This window comes from Danio rerio, chromosome 5, assembly GCF_052040795.2.
Source record: "Danio rerio strain M-AB ecotype USA chromosome 5, GRCz13ab, whole genome shotgun sequence".
Lineage (NCBI taxonomy): Eukaryota > Metazoa > Chordata > Actinopteri > Cypriniformes > Danionidae > Danio > Danio rerio.
In genome coordinates, this window is record NC_141025.1 from 21,614,583 (window position 1) to 21,636,438 (window position 21,856).

General features: G+C 35.4%; 3 protein-coding genes across 3 annotated transcripts in view; all 3 read left to right on the plus strand.

The window, feature by feature from the left end:
* The window catches only part of sgsm1a (small G protein signaling modulator 1a), a 766,057-nt gene that overhangs the window by 661,760 nt on the left and 82,441 nt on the right, over positions 1-21,856 (plus strand). The gene's annotated exons all lie outside the window — the stretch shown is intronic.
* On the plus strand, positions 4,676-20,964 carry cmklrl2 (chemokine-like receptor 1 like 2). Its single transcript, XM_087253014.1, has 3 exons — positions 4,676-4,830; positions 16,882-17,079; positions 19,755-20,964. Exons 1-3 carry the CDS (start codon positions 4,744-4,746, stop codon positions 20,817-20,819), a joined length of 1,350 nt encoding a protein of 449 aa, XP_087109140.1. The 5' UTR covers positions 4,676-4,743; the 3' UTR covers positions 20,820-20,964.
* Positions 8,933-10,258, plus strand: cmklr1 (chemokine-like receptor 1; the record flags this gene model as incomplete). The annotated part of the gene is given in 1 exon segment (NM_001082812.2): positions 8,933-10,258. A coding segment is annotated over 1 exon segment (1,065 nt). The 3' UTR covers positions 10,020-10,258.

The window sequence follows — 21,856 nt, forward strand, 5'->3', positions numbered from 1 at the left end:
GTTTCAGTCCTTTCTGAACTTTGAACCTCTTAAAACCATAAGGTTGCGGTCTTACATAAGGAAAAGAAACAAATTAGTCAAAAGCACACAACACCTCAGATTTTGTTAGATAAAACTTACTGAAAGCAGAGCTGTTGCTTTCTCATCAATATAATGCCACTTCCTGATGTTGATGTCATTGAGGAAGTGACTTTGAGTCAGCGTTTAGTTCAGTTTAAAGTGATAAAGAAGTTTGTGTTTTTTTAAGAATTAATCTTCTGGGGTTTAAGGGACCTGAAGAAGTTTTGACATGCACCCAAAGGTTATGCTCCCCACCCCTGTTTCTTGTCAATATTTTATTGTCTATAGACTGGTTACACTTTACTAAGCACAAACTGAGCTACCAGAACATTTAATCAGGGTGTACGTCTGTAATTTATTTTTAGAAAAAAAAATGGATCTGTGTTAGAAATTTATATATACTGCTATTTTTTTTTCTTCTTCAAATGGGCAAGGCAAGTTCATTTTATTTTTATTGATAAGTTTTTAATATTTTCCAAATAATGTTTAGCAGGGCAAGGATTTTTTTTTCACAGTATTCCTGTCATTTTTTCTTGTTCTAGAGAAAGTCTTATTTGTTTTTATTTCAGTAGTTTATTATTTATCAAAAAAAAAAAATAATAATAATTAAGGTCCTATACTATTAGCCCCATGAGCAATTTTTGTTTGATTGTCTGAATGTACAATGATTTATCAATACAATGATCTGCTGTAATAATTACCCTCACTAATTAACCTAGTTAAGCTTAAAAATTTCACTTAAAGCTGAATACTAGTATCTTATAAATATCTAAAATATTATGCATCTTATCTCATCTAAATCCAATTTTTTTGCGGCCGGGTCATGGTGGCAGCAGTCTTAGGAGAGAACCCAGAGACTTCCCTCTCCCTCAAACACTTCCTTCAGCTTCTTCGGGGGATCCTGAGGTGTTCCCAGGCCAGCCGAGAGACATATTCTCTCCAACATGTCCTGGGTCTTCCCAGAGGCATCCTCTTGGTGGGACATGTAAGAAACATCTCTCTAGAGCTCCTCACCCTATCCATAAGCGTGCGCCCTGCCACCCTGCAAAGGAAACTCATTTTGGCTGCTTGTATCCGAAATCTTGTTCTTTCAGTTATAAACCAAATGACAGTTATGACCGGTAAATCAAGAGCTTTACCTTTCGGCTCAGCTCCTTCTTTACCACAACAGACCAGTACATCCACCTGTCAATCTCACTTTCCATCCTTCCTTAACTAGAGAACAAAACTCCAAGGACTTTCCTCCAACCTGGAGACGGCAAGCCAACATTTTCCAGTCGAGCACCATGGCCTTGGACTTTGAGGTGTTGTTTTTCATCCCAGCCACGTCACACTTGGCAGAAAACCACCCCAGTGCATGCTGAAGGTTTATGTTCGATGAAGCCAACAGAACAACATCATCTGCGAATAATAGAGATCAAATCTTGTGATTCCTGAACTTGACCTCCTCCAGCCCAAGGCTGTGCATTTAAATTCTGTCCAAAAATTATAAACAGAATTGGTGACAAAGAGCAGCCCAGCCGGAGTCCAACATGCACTGGAAACAAGTCTGACTTATTGCTGGCAATGCGAACCAAACTCCTGCTCTGTTCATACAGGGACTAGACAGCCCTTAACAGAGCACCTCTGACCCCATACTCCCAGAACACCCTCCACAGAATGCCACAAGGGACACGGTGAATGCCTTCTCCAAGTCCACAAAACACATCGGGCACAGCCAGGCCATGGTACAATAGACCAGCTCTATGTTCATAATGGCAAAGATAAAATAAATCAGTTATTAGATACACTAAAAGGGTTAGGGTTGGTATTTTGGATGTTTTCATTCCATTAAACTGAAAAGACACTTTATGAAAAGCCAAGTGTTAGTGTTAACCAAGCAAAGTGTTTAGCTCTTAAGTCAATAAAATAAGGCCCAAAAAGCGGAGAGTAAACATATTTACTCAAAACGGTTCTTAACTGTAAAAGGAAGGCTACGGTTTTGACTTTAAAATACATTCATGTGCTCTTAAACAACATATTTATTAAACTTTATATTTATGAAAGAAGTGATGTACCAATAACCTCTAAATTAGCTATTCAAATAGTATTTAGAAGAAAAACATGTTTAGCTTTCTAAAAGAAAACAAACATCTGGAGATTGAGGGGGCAGAACTATCAGCCACTCGGCTCTCCAGCTCGGAAACTCACTTCCTTCTGATCCTCGTTGTTTAAACTCTTTTCTATTTCAAATTCAAACTCAAAACTCAGTAAAAAAAAGGACAGAAAGTATAGCCTGTACTTTTTTATTTTTTTTTTTATTTTTTTATTTAACATGCACAATAGTGTATCAAATGATTTACAATATCAAATGATATCCTACTCTTGGACAAAATGGTGTAACTTTGGTTTCAAAAGAGGGTGAGTGGAAGGAGAGACATAAAATGTTTAAATTCACTTCCTGCCTTTACATATATTTAAGAACTATAGGGATACAAAATCCAGGGAAAAGGGCTGATTAAACACATTTAGTTTTTAAACTAACCTAAAATGTCAAATAAATCAATAAACATTACGAACTGTGTGAGTTGAATCCCTATTTTGTAAGGTCAGTTGCAGATAGACAGGTGCATTAATTCATTTAATTTTCCTTTGGCTTAGTCCCTTTATTCATCAGGAGTTGCCAGAGCATATGAACTGCCAACTTTTCTAGCATATGTTTTACACATGTCCTTCCACCTGCAACCCTGTACTGGGGAACACCCATCTACTCTCACATGCACACATATACACTACACTATGGCAAATTTAGTTGATTCAATACAACTATAGTACATGTCTTAGGACTGTGGGGGAAATCGGAGCTCCCGGAGGAAACCCACTCGAACACAGGGAGAACACGCAATCTCTACACAGAAATGCCAACTGGCCGAATCGGGACTCGAAGCAGTAACCTTCTTGCTGTGAGGGGACAGTGCTAACCACTGAGCCACAATGCTGCTGCAGGCGTTAATTTTCTGTGCAATTAAATTCAATTAATCATTATTTCTATAACACTTTTACAATTCCAGTAACTGCTTCGGTCCAGATTTCATAGTTGAAGATCTCTTTTGTTAATTTCAGTGTAAGAATGTAAATATCACAGCTGAAAGCCCAAAACACTGAAGAGCAACTCCACAAGTCCCAAACCAAGCATAAATTCCCAAATGTCAGATTAACATCAACAGATGTAGACATTCTGTTTGACTGAGAATATGATTGGCCTGAACCGAGCAAACTTTTCATCAACTCATATCTGTTTATTTATCCATGTTGTTAGATCACACTCTCTATGCCAGATAAATAAGATCTAGCCCTGAGTGCCAGATCCTGTCAGAAAATGTCTGTTTCTCTGGGTATCCAGACAACAAGAAAGCAGAGCTGCTCAATATCCAAAACTCGTTAACCATTATTTAACAGAATTTTTATATTTATCAATATAGGAGTTGACTGAGCAGAAGCAGGAGACGAAGTAATGACAAAAACTATATAGATGCCATAAGCAACAGCAATGGAAAATTACTGCTTCACAACATTATTCAGTGACAACGCAGACCTTGAAAAAGAGACATTCTCTTATCTCCTACTCTTGAAAACAAGTGTCACATGAATCCACACATTCATAAGATTCTAACAATATGGAATAATAATAGAGCAATAGTTATAGGAAAATAGTAATAATAAAATCTAAAAACATAATGAAATGACAAATAATAATCAATAATAATCAAATCATTAAGTAATAATAAATAAACTGATATAATAATAATTACAAAAGGATCATATGATTAAATAAAATATTTAAATGAAAAATAAATAAATACAAACAAATGAAAATAAAACACAACATAAATGAATGGTGGCTTTCTTGAAGCAACACGCACACATGCTGTAAGTTTGCTACAAGGATTCTCAGATCCTTAAAATCAAAGGAACTTCAAATTAATTTAGAATTAAATTGATCAATGAGCAAGAAGGGTAGGAAGGTTGAAGATTAAAATTAGCTAGCATAACAAAGGGCAGTGGGGGTACATTGTATTTTTTTATTTTTGTTCTTGTGGAATCGTATTTATATTAGAAGGTACTTTAGGATCGGATTTTTAACGCATATGTGTGTTATATGTTGTCTTATTGGTGACTATGTACAGCAGAAGCTTTTTGTCTAAAACAAAATTCTCCCAAGGGAGATGATACATTTTACCTTGACCTAGTTAGATTCTTTAATGTCAACATTAACGTCTTCAGTTGCAGCTTGCCGTTTCATGACCTTCCTGATTGGAGGGACACCAACAAGATTTTGAAAAGTTGGGAGAGGAGAAATTTCCTGTGGGTCTCAAGTGGAGAATACACCCCTGACTGCACATACCATGTCCTATGGGAATTATGCGAAGCAGGATGTTACTTTTAACTCTGTGAGGGACTCATAAAATACATATGGATATTTGGCTGAAAGCTCCTTTCCATAAATAACCCTGAGCACCTGTGGTGTACCACTGTAAAGTTTTGATATGCTATTCACTCATGCATTCCCAGAGGTTGTTTAGAGAGAGTTGTGGTGGAAAAAAATTAAACCTGTCAGGGCCACATTTTATTTAGTAGTAACAGTAACCCAGCAGGCACACAACGTCATACAGTAAGACAATAATATTAGGTTAGATTTAGGTCATGACGTCAGGTGACCAAAATTCAATGTCTAGGCAGCGTCTAAGGACAACATTACTTGTCCTTACAAATTGCATTGATATTTGGCTGATTTTAGGTTGTGTTGGAAAGTAACCAAAATATAACGTTTGATAAATGTCATAGTGGTATCATCCACACAACCTGAAGGTGTAACATGATTAGACATTGATATTTGGTTGATTTTAGGTTGGGTGCTTGGATGTTGGACATTGACATCGGCCTGACGTTGGGTTCGGAAGTTAACTTGATTTTCATTTCCAAACAAAATCCAACGTCCCCATGATGTTGGGGTACAACATCAATATGACATGTTGACGTCCTGTGCCTGCAAAGAATATACTGCAAACTTGCCTCAAAACTATTTTGTTACCCCTGTGAATATATCCTCACAGTGACCTCAGTATTTCAGCATTTTAATTTAATAAATGAGCTATGATGTTAGCTGTGCTATGAATAAAATAATTATTGTTATAAGCTCCATCACGTATTTTTCTGTAAACTTCTTAAAATACCCCACAATTTTTGTTGTTGTTGTACAATTAAGGCTAAACTATCCTTATTAACTATCCTAATTGTAATCGTTGGTGTCTCCAGAATTAGTGAAGTTTCAGCTCAAAATAATCCACAGATTATACACTATACCTTGTCAAGTTTCCCCCTTTCGAGTAAAAAAAAACAGCTGCTCTTTTCCAAAAGAGGTTGGACCCTTTGCACACTATTCTGGCAGAAAAAAAACACACAATCAAATATCATTCAGCCATCCAAAATGACCAGTGCTTGAGGTATAATGCCTTACAAGTAACACAAGTTATTTAGCATTCTTACTTGAACATATTATTTACCTTTACACATTAGGTATTTACATTAGTATTTAAAATAGCAAAATTGTAGCTTTTTATCTTTATTCATGAGAGTGCAGTGTTCATTTCATTTCATTTTCTTATCGGCTTAGTCCCTTTATTAATCCAGGGCCGCCACTGTGGAATGAACCGGCAACTTATCCAGCACGTTTTTACGCAGCGGATGCCCGTCCAGCCACAACCCATCTCTGGGAAACATCCACACACACACTCATACACAACAGACAATTTAGCTTACCCAATTCACCTGTCCCACATGTCTTTGGACTGTGGGGGAAACCGGAGCACCCGGAGGAAACCCATGTAAACGCCGGGAGAACATGCAAACTCCACACAGAAACGCCAACTGAGCCGAGGTTCGAACCAGCGACCCAGCGACCATCTTGCTGTGAGGCGACGGCACTACCTACTGCACCACTGTGTCGCCCAGAGTGCAGTGTTATCTGGTGTAATTATTTTGTCTAACTTCAGAGTCATAACAGTACAACGTCATAACTGTCACATAGAGACCTTTGAGTTTGTTTCTTGAATAACTTTTTTCCAAAACAAGAAGAAAATCAAGAAATGAAAGTAGGGGATGTTGTTGATGAGGAAAAGCAAAACAGTTGTGGAAGTGTTTTGTGGAAGTACAGCATGTGCAGTCATGCTCTTTATTGCTCAAGAAATGCTCTGAACGCAAGTCCTTTATAAAGGCAGAGGCCACACGGTCGTCAGATGTCATAAGGTTGCTGGTGCAGTAATGCTGGAGACACTGAGCTGAGGTGAGAAACTGCTTACTAATAATCAGACTTCTGCAATTTAAATCACAATGAATCATTCGTCTTTAAAGGTTTCTGTTCACTAAAAGGATTATATTATATTATATTATAATATATTATATTATATTATATTATAATATATTATATTATATTATATTATATTATATTATATTATATTATATTATATTATATTATATTATATTATATATACAGTTGAAGTCAGAATTATCAGCCCCACTTAGATATTTCCCAAAATGATGTTGAACAGAGCAAGGGAATTTTCACAGTATGTCTATGTCTAATATTTCTTCTTCTAGAGAAAGTCTAATTTGTTTTATTTAAGCCTTTAAATGTCACTTTAAGCTGTATAGAAGTGGTTTAAAAAATATCTAGTAAAATAGAATTTACTGTCATCACGGAAAATCAGTTATAAGAAATGAGTTATTAAAACTATTATGTTTAGAAACGTGTTGAAAAAAAAACTACTCTCTGTTAAACAAAAATTGGGGAAAAAATAAACAGGGGTCTAAGAATTTAGGGGGGGGGGGTAATAATTCTGACTTCAATTGTATATATGATATAAAATAATATATTGTATTTTATTTTATACAAAAGTATTATTTAACATTAGGCATAAAATAGTTTGTTTAGGCTTAAATAAAACACACTTCTATTTATTTTCAATATGAATTGTCATGAAATAAAATGATTAAAATGACATTGTTAAACAATAATATTCTGGGAACAGTGATTTTGTTGTTATTTTTTCACCATTTGTTTTTTATTAAATTGTATCTAAAATTGTATTTAAAATATGATTATTCAAAAATATTTTGTTAAAGAACACAAAAGAAGATATTTTGAATAAAGCTGGAAACCTGCAAATCAGGGTGGTTAGTATTGTTGTCTCACAGCAAGTCGCTGGTTCGAGTCCCAGCTGGGCCAGTTGATGTGGGTTTCCTCTGGCTGTCCAGTATTTCTGCATCCTCTAAGTAAAACATGCAATTGGCGGTTTATTCTGATCCCTAGTATCCCTGATATCAGCCAATAAGTTGAAGAAATGAATAAAAAACTCATAAAATTTTGCAACCACTTAAAGGTGAGTAAATGAAGAGTTCAGATGCAAAACCCTCTAAATGCAGCAGACCTCATTTCTTGTAAATGAGCATTTTCTATCAGGCTCCTATAATTAGGCTCAGAAGTTTTATTTTATAGGTAATGATAAGGTTATTAGCTAGTAAATAAAATAACTTTTTTTCAAAAATATCACTTTAGAGGGGCGAGGCTGTGGCGCAATAGGTAGTGCTGTCGGATTGGCGGATACAATGGCGGCTCATTCCGCTGTGGTGACCCCGGATTGATAAAGGGACTAAGCCGACAAGAAAATGTATGAATGAATGAATGAATATCACTTTAGACATTTCTTTGGTTTTTAACAAAGTAGATTTTCTTTGACGTCAAAACCAGCTAAATCCACTTCTGCTTTTTTTGCAAAAACCTCTAAATACACCTATCAGGACCAGACAAGTGTAATTAATGACTAAAGATGCAATTAGAAATTATTTTACCAAACATAAAACACACACACAAACCACCAAAAATTAAAAATATATCCATATATAAGAGGTGATTCATTCCGCTGTGGTAAACCAGAGAAAAAGCAGAAGGAAAATGAATAAATGAAATCTGTCAAGTAAATGCATTACTCAATAACATTAAAATTGACATTAATTCAATCTTAACATTCTGCTGTGATTTCTGATATTTGGGATTTACATTTAATGCATGTAGAGCAATGTAAACATTGAAAACATTGTGAATTAAGCATGGTAGATTCAATAGATTCAAATATTGTAGTTTAAAACATTGAGAAGCATTATTATCTGTGCATTGTCCATTAATATTAAAAGCTTATCCGACGTATAGGTAATATGAAGTAGGTTAATAAAAATGTATAGTTTTGTACATTATTTATCTTTTAAAAAATAGCTTACATTTGCAGATAAATCAAAAGGTACGCCTACTGGGCAAAAAGAGGATGTCCCCCAGACACTTTTAGAAGCTGTCATTCATTTCTTCATTCTCACCATACTCAAGTTTTGAGGTGAGGGACGTTTTTATTTGCCCATCATTGACAGTCAGACAGGCTCATCCAGTTCATCAAACTCCATCTTTTAAAATCGAAATTGAGAGTGGAATTAAAAGCAGACACATCAGTGGCCGTTACATTAAAAACCTATGATTCTATTCGCAACGTCTGATTGGTTCTCAGGATATAGCGGCTTTTGCCAACAAACTGGTATTTCTGAATGCACTGATGCTGGGATTTAGATGATATGATGTAAATCTATTTGTAGATGGTGTATTACGTGAATTAAAAATTTTGGCTGAACTATTCCTATTAAATTGACTTGATTTGTGTAATTATACTCGACAGATACATTTACTTACCAATTTGAAGGCAATGAGTTTTTTTCAGCTAACGCTTTACTACTTAAATTAATCATTTACCTTACATTCAACTAACAAATACTCTTTGTGTTGTCTGCTTACAGGAAATTGACATAAAATCACAATGGATTTTGACTTTGACTTAACATATGATTACGAAGACTATGGAAATGTCACCGACCATGGAAATTTCACCTTTGGCAATGTAACACATGAAGAAACTTATTACCACCACACAGCCCAAAACATGTGTTTCACTCAGGTCCTCTGCGTGCTGTTGCTGGTGATCAACATGCTCATCTGTCTGCTGGGTCTTAGTGGAAACGGCGTGGTCATCTGGATCGCAGGGTTTGCCATGAAGAAGTCAGTCAACACCACCTGGTACCTGAGTCTGGCAGTGTCTGACTTCATATTTTGCGCCTTTTTGCCTTTTAACATTGCCTACAGTGCCACATCCAACTGGATCTTCGGCCTCTTCATGTGCAAGTTCACTTCGTTCGTCATGTTCCTCAACATGTTCAGCAGCATCTTCATCCTGGTCATCATCAGCGTGGACCGTTGCGTCGCCGTCATGTTCCCTGTTTGGGCGCAAAATCACCGCACCATTGGAAAAGCATCGGTGTTGATCATACTTGCCTGGATCGCCTCCGCAGCTTTAAGCATCCCATCAATTGTGTACCGTGATGTCCAGAATTATCTGGGCACAAACGATTGCATGAACAACTACACGTCCAGTAGGTACGGCCATAAAGTCATTGCTGTGAGCCGATTTATTTTTGGCTTTATAATTCCATTCATCCTCATCATCCTTTGCTACACGGTCATCATCGTCAGGCTGAGAGCTTCCAAGATGGCCAAATCCAACAAACCATTTAAGATCATGACAGCTCTTATCCTGACCTTCTTCCTTTGCTGGTTGCCGTACCATACATTTGTGCTGATCGAATTTAACCAGACCTTTGAGAATGACATCATTCGTCTTGGGATGCAAATAGGCACCATCACTGCTGCCGCAAACAGCTTCCTGAACCCTGTGTTGTACGTGTTCATGGGCAATGACTTCAGGAAGAGGTTCAAGAGCTCCATCTTATCCAAGATTGAGAATGCTATTGGAGAAGAAGGACGAACCATCAGTCGCTATCTGTCCCGCTCCAGCTCGGTGGACGCCAGGGCTTCCACTCATATCTGAAAAACAGACTCAAAGCTGAGTGACTGTTTTGTATGGATGTTAGTTTAATGCACTGACAAAGTTTGATTTGTTGTACAATTAAATTGTGCATGAACATTCTACGTTTTAAGACACAAATATATGATATATAGGACTATAAGAAATGTACTGCCTCAGTGATGCTCTGTGAATGCCTGGAAAAAGAAAGTAGAACTTGGTTATTTTACAATTAATCATCCACTATAATACACCAAAAAAAAGGTCACACTTTATTTTGATGGTCCGTTTGTTGAATTTAAGTTACATTGCATCTACATGCCAACTAATTCTCATTAGATTATAAGTAGACTGTTAGGTTAGGGTTAGTGTGAGCTGACATGCACTTGCAAAGTTTTTTATAGTCAGTCTGTTAAAGAAGCAGATTTTAAGCAGACACTCTAAAAATACTCAAAAAGACCATCTAAATAAAGTGTTTAAAAAAAAGGTTTAGTGGACTGAAGACCTTCCATTTATATTTTTTACAAAGTTTTCTTTAGTATTATTGTCAATTTTATGCTATCATTTAGTATCATTAATTGTAAAGTATAAAAATAAAGAAAATATATTGGAAATTTGTGTTTCACTTCAGCTCAGTAGATGTTAACGCTTCCACTCATGTCTTAAAGATAAATCTAGGTTTAAGGTTAGTTTCATTCAATGCATTTGTTTAGTATGACTAAGAAAACATTTTTGGTTTTGATTGGGCACTTTATGACAAAAAAACATAGAATATATATGGGAAAGGTACTGAAAATTTACTGCCACACTTAAGCTGCCTGGATGGCAGCACTTTCGCTCATATCTAAAAAGTAATTATATTTTAGTTAAATTATTGCATTCATTTAGTAGAATTAATTATACAATTATAATTTGTGTATAGTTAGCCTGATCTCATGAGGAAACATAACAGACTTTTACGTTTTGTCCGTTTAGTGGCTAATTCAGTCGTATGAAAATGTACGATTTTTAAAAGAAGTCGTGGCACCAAAACCCCACCTCTAAACTCAACAATTATTTGGGATAAGCAAATTGTACTAAATTGTAAAAATTAGAACACGATCAAAAACTAACAAAAACTTTTTGATAAACGTAACTAAATCAAAAAGCTACAAAATACAAAAGAAATGCAGAAAAGTGTTCCAACAACTTCCGAAAACTGCATGAAATACACACACAAAAGCTTCTTCATTGGCATTGTTGGTTGCACGTATGACCTCTAAATAACCTCTACTTTTCACTAAAGTACTTTTTATATTATGAATGCTAAATGCCTTCACTACTGGTTATTTTAAACTTTCTATGTAAAATAAATAAATAAATAAATGTTTGTGCTTTGTAAAGCTCATTGTACCAAATGTCTTTATAATGTCTTCATACTACTGGTTATTTTAAACTTTCAATGTAAAAATTTTTTTTAAATAATTAAATGTTTGTGCTTTGTGAAGCCCAGTGTACCATATTATGACATTATGAAGACATTATGAAGACATTTTCTGCATTGCTTTTTCTTTATGTTTAATCTATTTATTGGATTAGGAAGCACACTGTGATATGCTTAAAGTAAAATGAAATCTAAAAGTGCTATTAGTATTTGAATTGGGAATTTCAGTGCAGGACATTGTTCTGACACTGTTGACTTTACAAGTACACTTTACTTCATACCAATAGGTTAGCTAAGAGCACCAAAATACATAATGGATAGTTCCCCAAAAATGAAAATTTACTTATCATATACTCAAACTCAAGTGATTTCATACCTATATATGTTTTGTTTTATCTTTTGAACACAAAAGAAGATATTTGAATAAAAAAAACTGTAACCAACTTCCACAATTGAAAAAAAAAATTACCCTGGAAGTCAGTGGCTATAGGTTTCTAATAATTTTTAACAGAGAAAAAAAGTCTGCGACAAGTGAATGGTGAGTAAATGATGACAGATGTTTCAGTAATGTGTGAACTGTTCCTTTATGGTGAAATCAAAGAATGAACCAAGTGACACTTTTCTCAATGTTTAATACTGTAAACTAAAACAATCTTCTGTATTACAAAAAGGCATATAAAAAAATGTTACGTGACTTATTGAATGGTACTGCATTGCAGATCTGATGAAAACATCTACATTGATATGATCACATGCTTTCGTAACTGCTATTCTCTTATTGTTATAATTTTAGCTGTTTTTTTTTTAGTATACTGAGAGGAACCATGAATGTCATATTTCATTAACATTTTCAACATATGTAAAGGGAAGATGTGGTGCAACAACCACAGGATGTAGACACTGTGACAATTGTTTCTTTTTAAACAGAGACTTTTTGAACACGCTTTAGTCCAATCATCTTCCTATTATAAAGTATAAACATTAACAATATAGTGAATTTGGAAGTCACTTTACTTTTATATTTAATGTTTGTGGGTTCACAAACTGTAATGTTTTAAAATTATCTTAAAATGAGGCATTTGTGTGTGTACGTACTGTATGTGTGTGTATATACAAAGGAGCCGTGAGCCGAAGATAAATCAACCAAACTGTTTTATATTAAGGTTGCCATGGGTAATTTGCTAATTTATCAGAAAGCATTTCTTTAAAGCAAAGGGCTAAAACTTGATTCCTGGAGGGCCGCAGCTCTGCATAGTTTAGTTTCAACCACCTCCACAACCACACCTGCATAATAGTCTCTTTCAAGAGTTCACACTTAGCTGATGATTGATTATAAGCAAGTTTGGCATGCTGTCCCGGCAGAGAGCCCTGAGCTCGAAGGTTCTTGAGCCCTGGGCTCCCTCCCGTTTGGAGGAAGAGAGGGGAGCCTCGAGCTCAGGTAGATCTCGACAACTCCCCTTTTTATAATAGCTAAAGATTAAGATTGAAGGCTATTAAAAGATATGCTGCATTATTAGATTACCTGTATTGAAATTTAGATTTAATGATTAACTTGTTGTACATGTTTTTGGAATGTGGGAGGAAACCGGAGAACCCGGGGAAAACCCACGCAAGCACGGGAAGAACATGCAAACTACACACAGAAACGACCACCGGCCTGTTTAGAAACTAGAACCGGTGACGTTCTTGCTGTGAGGCGACAGTGCTAGTCACTGAGCCACCGTGCTGCCCTATGGAGAGAAAGGTGAAAAGGTAGGGGTGGAAGGGGGGATTCTTCAAATCGAAGATGACTGTAGTGAGAAAACCCTGGCTCTTTATAGTGGTTAGGAATGGCCCTATTGGTGGATCAAGCATGCTAATGCAGAACCAGCCGTGTTTAATCATAATCACGTGCTCCTCTCGAAATTAGTTTATGAATAAAAGTCTTGAACTAGTCTTGAACTGCTTGATTAGTTGGATCAGCTGTGTTTGATTAGGGTTGGAGCAAAACTGTGCAGAGCTGTGGCTCACCAGGAATCAAGTTTGAGACCTATGCTTTAAACCAGGGATGTCAAACTCAATTCCTAGAGGGCCGCAACCCTGAACAGTTTAGTTCCAACCCTAACACACCTGAACAACTGATTCCTTCAGGCTTGTTTGAAACCTACAGGTAAGTGTGTTGGAGCTGGCTTTGAACTAAACTGTGCAGGGCTGCGGCCCTCTAGGAATTGAGTTTGACATCCCTACTTTAAACAATATTAACTGATGCAGTATAACATTTGAAATACTAACTTCTTGCAATAAAAACATGAATAATCACATTTATAACACAGTGGAGTTCAATGCTGAATACACTAGTCCTGCAGAATCTGCCTTTGACTGAATTTGTCCTCTATCCGTTGGGGGACAGTCTGTACATTTAAACAAAATATTAATAACTTAATTAAACTATTTAATTGAAACATTTCATTTAGCTTTTAACAATAAATACGTTACAAAAAAAGGTTACATTAGATATGAATTGACAATCTCTAAACCATCTCTATCATTCTTCCTCTTTTCCCAAATGCGATAGTGGGCCAAATCAAAAGGTTACTACTGGTATATACAGTACGCAGTAAACACACTGGTGGTTGTACACCTCAGTAACAGGAGGGCTTTTAGAATCTTTGACATTTATCTTACACTCAGAATTATTCAATGTAATTTTTTGTGCCATTCATTATTTCATGTATCGCTCTGCAATCTCTAGTAGAAAGCTAGTAAAAAAGTAACAATATTATAATTTTTATTAAAAATAAATACTCTATTTTGAGCCATTAATATAAATTTATAATACAATTGTTTAAATCTGTTTTAATAGCTGCTTACTATGCAAACTTTTGCATAATCATTCATTCATTTATTTTCTTTTTGGCTTAGTCTTTTTATTAATGGGGTCACCACAGCGGAATTAACTGCCAACTTATCCAGTATATGTTTTACACAGCAGATGCCCTTCTAGCCGCAACCCATCACTGAGAAAAGTTTGCATAATCATGTTTGCTTATTATTTCAACTTAAAATCACTAAAATCATTAATTAGCCAAATATATTTTGCACACAAAGCTCATTTAAGATGTTTCAGGAAGTAAATTGCAAAAATGGTTCAGTGTTTGTAGCCCCCAGACCAAGATGAAAGACAGTCATCTTGCACGTTTGATATAAACTATTTTTGACTTCAGTGGTCTGTTTGGAATGTTTGACTACAAAGACAATTACAACATACAGTACTGTAAGTGTTGAGATTTGTGTGTTTCTGCAGTGTTGCCATGTCCTCCTATTATAAGCGTCCATAGGCTTGCTCTTTAACCTTGACTAATAAATCTATCAAGTGTATTAGGGTTATTAAAGTGTTAGGATGTGGATATCGATGCTTTTTCTTGGATCATAACGGACTTGCTTGCATTTGCTGTTTTTCGACCGAGATAAGGCAGCATGAACGAATCGCTACTGCTTCCTCTTTTCCTGTTATTTCTTGCACTCTGCATTTTCATTACGAGTGTTACAACACATGACTACAACCACTTGTTTACTCTGGTTAAGAACAAACTTTTTAAAAGTTTTTGTAAAAAATGCTAATTTACTCTTATTTTTAGAACCACTCTGTTATAGTGTCTAATGAGCCTTACTGTAAACATTATGGCCCATTTCCACTAAGTGGCATGGCACGGTTTGGTTCGGTTCACCTTTATGGCCATTTCCACTGTCAAAATGTATCTAAAAGCAAACTATACGACTTTTTGGGAACCCTTACCTAGCACAACAAAAGAGTACCAAAATATGGTATATACTGTATAAGCAGTATGCACTTAAATGAACGCTATTGGTTTACAGAGATAGGTCACTAGTGCACAAGACAGAAGAATGAAAACAAAGGAAGCACCATTTGAAAATACACAGCCGATACTTTACTCCGCAATAATTTATACATATAATAATGAGTTATGGTCGTCCCGAGCACAAACAAACATTGTCATCGTCTTGATGAACAGCCACAAAGCCAAGAAGAAGAGCAGTATCTACCCTGTGCCCTTTCGTTGTTTACAAGGCCTTCTAAAGTGCGAGCAGTTATGCATTTGCACGATCGCTCGCCGTGTGTCTATATTTTAAATAACAAGCTTTTTGGGCTCAATAATACCATGCTTGGGATTATAGAAATGCTTCTGACATCTGATCCTTTCAGAAACGAACAAACACGTGTGAAAAAACAAAGGAGAAGCCAGAAAACCTTTTCAGTAACCTAAAACATGAACAAACGGCCATGTCTAACTTTTATCATCACCTTTTGAACTACTATGAACTCGGAATGACGGAATTACCCTCTAACAGAGGTAACATGTGCTGGTGAAGATTAAAGATACAGATTAGAGGTTTGCTCTGACTGTGAGCTAAATGTTGTATGTTGTTTTTGAACCCAAATAAGGGCTAAATGTATACTGTGTGTAGTTTTTCTGTAATTGGTAACATATCGGAGACTGTAAGGGTCTGTATGAGTTCATATATGTTGCATTTATTTATTTTATATAACTGCAGACGTTACAGTAGGCTATTTCACACTTTCATTGATCAGCAGTTATAATCAAATAATTTTTGGTAGTGGAAACGCAAGCCTGATAAAGGTGATCTGTACCCACCCGTACCGTACCACAGTGGAATATGGACCATTATAGTAATTACAACAACAATGATTGCTTTAGCTTCTGTAGCATTAACTATCACAAGCTTATAAGCTGGAATATTGTAGTATATTTCAGTTTTTAGTACAGTAAACTTTAGTGTATTGTAGTATAGCATCCCCTATAGTTATATATATATATATAAAAAAACATTGCAGCATTGGGTTGTTTATATTAAAGTTAGGTTATTACTACAGCAACTAATTACCACAACAGATTTACTTAAGTACTTTCCTGGTTCAAAGACATAGTTCAAAAACACTATAGTGTAGACTGTTTCAATGTGGTCATGTCATTGGCCAATGAACATTTTTTGCAAGTATTGCAAGTTATAGAAATGGAAAATATAAAACAGGAAATATGTTGCAACCATTGTTTTTGTTTACATCCTTCAAAACGGTCTATAATTAATATTATTTTTTGTCAACACCCAATCCCAACTAAATAAAACGAACAGCCCGTATATTTAGAAGTTATTTAATGCTTATTTAGTCATATATTTACATTATCTTGAAGTTACTTAATAATCATCATTAACAATGCAAGAAGATTCCAGATTTAATGCGGTGTCTTTTTAATATTTATAACCATTTGTTTTAGACGTTAACTCTGTGAATAGTTCACAAGTTTATTTTAATCATTAAATGTGCTGCAATTATTGTGCTTTGAGGTTCAGAACATACCCACATCAGCATCCTGCCAACATGGTAAAGAGGACATGTTGGTCAGTTCACTGCGATAGGGCTATACTCTCTGGTTTTAACCACACGTCAGCTCATCCTTGCTATCAGTTAACATCACAGTTTTGAAGTTTGAGTGTGATCGTTCACTGTCTCAGTTCTCAGAAACTGGTTTGCATCTTACAGAGGAACTAGGTGTCAGAATATTTGGCCAATCGCTCAGTCTGAGCAAACCACCCAGCAGCAGAAGTACATCTCTGAAGCACTGCACACTGTACTTCAAGGTAAGCTATTGTTTAGATGCCTCTGAAGATAGATAGTATCTGCATTTATCACGTAGTGAACATGTTTTCTGCGCCTTGTTATCATTCATTTGATTGCAAAATGAATGCAATTGCAAAGTAATCTACTAGTCTAATTTTTAAATTTAGAACCGCAACCAATCTGACAGGACAGGTAACAGATGAGAATAAATGGAGAAAGACGAGATGAGATAGTTTAACAAACAGGTAACCATTATTTTCACATGATGACGTTTAAAAGTATAACATGCAACTTGTGTAAACTGTACTTTTGCATGCTGTAAAATAGTTTAATTAATAAACTAGGAAATTTCCTTCAAATAAATAGCAATTTAATATAATATAAACATGCATGCAGAAAAGGTAATTTGAGGACATTAGGATAAACAGAAAAGTGAAAGAAGTTTATATGACAAAATGACTAGGGAAGCAATGGCATAATTCTGCTAATGCTTGCATTTTTTTCCTTCAAGTTCTGCCTGATAGAAAGTGATTGGTCAGAAATAACCTCAGTAATATTCTGTAGATGCAGAGTGATTCAACTTATTTGAGAACAAGGGTGTAGATTTGCTCTTGACATTGATGGGGACATTTATCCCTATAGCGCATGCATAGAACAGTCTAGATTTTCTTTCCTGCTTTTAAAAACATGATTAAAGGCTTTAAAGCACTTAATAATATGAATAACAATTAATGAAACATGTGCCATGCTGCAAAAGCCAATTTACAGGATTTTACTGCAATCTGGCAGTGAATTTTGATTGAACCCTACTATGAGGCATTATTTTATTTTGAAGGTGATTAAATTATTGGTGGAGACATTTCAGTTACTGTTGGATATTGGTGGGGAAACATCACCTCCGTCCATGCCAAATCTACTCCCTTGCTTGAGAAAGAGAAATGCAGCAGCAAATTAATATGTTGGTTGCTACCAAAGCACACACACACAAAAAAACATGCTTCTACCAGGATTCTAGCCAAAAAGAAACTTACTATACATACAGGGGTTTCAGCTAAAATGAGGTGTGCATTTAAACTGAAAATAGCAGTGACAGTAAAATAGCAACAACTTATTTATCTTTTCACACAAATTGCAGGGCAGATTGTACGTGTACAATCACACTTCACACTTCTTCAATGCTCCTCGCACAAAAGCAGTAGTGAATTGACTTCAGTTTTTCACAAATTCAAGTACATTATTTTACAATGCATCTCATACAAACCGGAATTCACATTTCAAGGGCTTGTTACTATTTAAAAAAAATAAAATAAAAATAAAATTGTAAAATTACAAGCATCTATTGTTTGACTTTACTTAAAAATTTTGATATAAACGTCAAGCCTAAAAGAAAGTCTGGCGTAATACAGTATTAACAGGTTTTAATGCTTTAGACCAAACATTAGTAAGTTTACTCTATATAAATATAAAATATTTAAAAGGAAACTTGAACATAGAAACTGTAAAAAATACTATATTGGATTCCACAAAGAAACTATCAGTGAACTGTTTTAACTGTGATCCCCACAGGTCAAACACGAACAAAATGTGCTAAAATAATAAACTTCATTCATTTTCTTGTTGGCTTAGTCCCTTTATTAATCTGGGGTCACCACAGCGGAATGAACCGCCAACTTATCCAGCAAGTTTTTACGCAGCGGTTGCCCTTCCAGCTGCAAGCCATCTCTGGGAAAAAACAATAAACTTTTACTTTGCAAAAAATTATTAAAGTTTTGAAGCCTATTAATAAAAATGGAAGGCTTTTAACAATGAAAGTTTTTTTTTTGAGTAAATGGTGCTGGATTTTAAAAAAGGCTTTTTAAAAAAAAAGGTTTTATTTCAAGATAATTGTATCTTTATAAACGCTGCTATTTAGGTTAGTGTATAATATATTTAGGAAATATATAAAATAGTACAGGTGAAATATTAAAAAAGAAACACAAATAAATTTTTTTTTTGAAAAATCTTCAAAAAAAGAAAAAAGAACAAAATGTTTATAAGGTTGTACAAGGGTGAAAAGAATCCTCCAACAATTTTTTTTTTTTAGTGCAAAGAATAAAAATCAATCTATTAATAATATATAAAAAAATAAATAATGTGCTCATTCTCATTCTTAAACAGCTTCAAAAGATATAAGATAATATAATTAAGCTATATATTTTTATGGTGTCATGGTGGTGCAGTGGGTAACATGATCGTCTCACAGTAATAAGGTCGCTGGTTCGAGCCCAGGGTGGGTCAGTTGGCATTTCCGTGTGGAGTTTGCATATTTTCCCAGTGTTGGTGTGGGTTTCCTCGGGGTGCTCCGGTTTCCTCCACAGTCCAGACACATACGCTATATGTGAATTGAATAAACTAAATTTGCCGTAGTGTATGTGTGTGTGTGTGTGTGTGTGCACGAGTGTATGGGTGTTTCCCAGTGTTATGTTGCGGCTGGAAGGGCATCTGCTGCGTAAAACATATATTAGAACAGTTGGCGGTTCATTCCGCTGTGTCGACCCCAGATGAATAAAGAGACTAAGCTGAAAAGAAAATTAATGAATGATTAAATGAATATTTTTTGTGTCATGATGATTTTGCGTTGCCATTTCATTTATTTTTAAAAACTGTAAAATTATTTTACATATTTTTGATTACATTGCCTGTTGGTTTCTTACAGATATCTACTTCCTCTTCTGTGGTGAAAGACAAAATGTCTTCAACATCAGATGATGAATATGGTGAAAGCGAACTTATAGGTTTTGTAGAAATCCATACAAATCAATCATATACAAAGCAACCTGAGGATTTCCAAGCTCACTGCAAGAATGCATTATGTGTGATCATAGTGATTTTTAATGTGATCATTTTCCTTCTCGGCATCATTGGAAATGGTGCGGTGATCTGGATTACTGGTTTTAAGATGAGGAAGTCAGTGAACACCACCTGGTACCTGAGCCTGGCTTTGTCTGACTTCCTTTTCTGCTCTACTCTGCCTCTGAGCATCAGCAGAATAGTTATGGACACCTGGATCTTTGGCCTCTTCATGTGCAAGTTCACCTCTTTTGTTATGACCCTCAATATGTACAGCAGCATCTTCATCCTGGTCATCATTAGTGTGGATCGCTGCATCGCTGTCAAGTTTCCCGTCTGGGCCCAGAATCGACGCACCGTCCAGAAAGCATCTTTAGTGGTTTTGTTGGTTTGGTTTGTGTCTGCTTTGTTTAGCATTCCAGCTGCCTACTTCAGAAATATTGCAGATGTTCCACCAGTAGTGATATGTTATTCCGATTATAAGCATGACCACAGTACCGTTGTGTTCATACGCTTCACTTTTGGGTTTCTGATTCCATTCCTGATCATTTCCACCTGTTACTCTGTTCTGATTTGTAAACTTAGATCAAACCAATTATCCAAATCCACCAAGCCCTACAAGATCATGACGTTACTGATCACAGCTTTTTTCCTCTGCTGGTTACCTTTTCACATAGTTTCTATTGTAGAATTGAGCCACACTAAGCATAGTCCTGCCATGTACAGAGCTCAACAAGTATCTGTTACTCTTGCCAGTGTGAACAGCTTTCTAAACCCTTTACTATATGCATTCATGGCCAAAGACTTCAAGAAGAAATGCTATTCCTTTCTGTCCAAGATTGAGAGTGCCATTGATGAGGAGACCCGAAGCGCTTTCAGAGCAACATCAATCACTAACTCTGTGGATAAAAGACTTTCCACTGTTGTCTAAAACAAGAAAGACATTTCTTTATTCTCTTCTTTAAAAAACTAAACAAAATAACAAAAAAAAAAAAACAGTTTTGTCTTTCTAATACTAGCACTCTTTTATCTATTTTCTATTACAGGTATGTGTACTTCTAACAGACTGTTTTGAAATTTAGACTGAGAATTGTCACACGGTCACTTAATTGGTTAGAATCTTTCATGCTTAATTTTTCACTTATCTTCTAACACTAACAATCCTTTTTCAGTTTTTTCCACGTTTTCTTCAAAAAAGGAGGAAAAACTTTATCTGACTTCTTAACAACTTAATGTGACCGTTGCATGTATTGAGTTCGAAAATCTATAATTAACATAAGTATAGGTGTGAAAGCTACTTTTTACAAATTTGTTGTATTTGAATATTGTAAATATGTTTTGTGATTTTGCAGAATTATACCTTATCTAATAAAGTGTTTATATTAACAAGTATGTCCTTAAAGGTGCAGTAGGTGATTGTCTTCAGAAATATTTTTGTTTTGCTGGTTGAAAGTCTCTTCACATTTTAACAGTACTGATTAAAGTAAATGATCTAAACATATTTATATGTGTATTTATATTTTGGGTAAGGCATGAAACTAAAAAAAATGTTCATCCAAATAAAATTTGCCAGGCAAATAATTCGCATGATTCCAATAAGTAGCCCAAACTGTCAACAAACGTAATTGTTCCACCGTTTGCGTGAGAGGTCATGTGTGCACGAGAGAGTGACAGCAGTAAAAACAAATGCTGAATCAAAACATTTTAACATACTAATTGAATATTGGAGTTACTTTTGCACACTGGAGGAAGGATGACACCATGGCTGTAGTATTTCTTTTAGACAGGTAATGTTCTGTTCTTATGTTCTTATATATCTTATGTAGATATTGTTTTTACGAATGGGTTATTTAGAAAATCTGCCGCATGGTTCACACAGCTGCACCTTAATCGCCCTAATCATCAACATCAGTAATGTGGCTTCAGAGTAGTAGTATTCTCTTGTCCTTCACTGCTCTGGACTCCTCA

Excerpts from the sequence above, each read along its gene's own strand:
- cmklrl2 (XM_087253014.1), top strand. The coding sequence starts at position 4,744 with ATGACGTCAGGTGACCAAAATTCAATGTCTAGGCAGCGTCTAAGGACA. Across the intron at positions 4,831-16,881 it reads ATTGCATTGATATTTGGCTG|CACGTCAGCTCATCCTTGCT; the intron begins ATTTTAGGTTGT and ends TGGTTTTAACCA. Across the intron at positions 17,080-19,754 it reads ACTGCACACTGTACTTCAAG|ATATCTACTTCCTCTTCTGT; the intron begins GTAAGCTATTGT and ends GGTTTCTTACAG.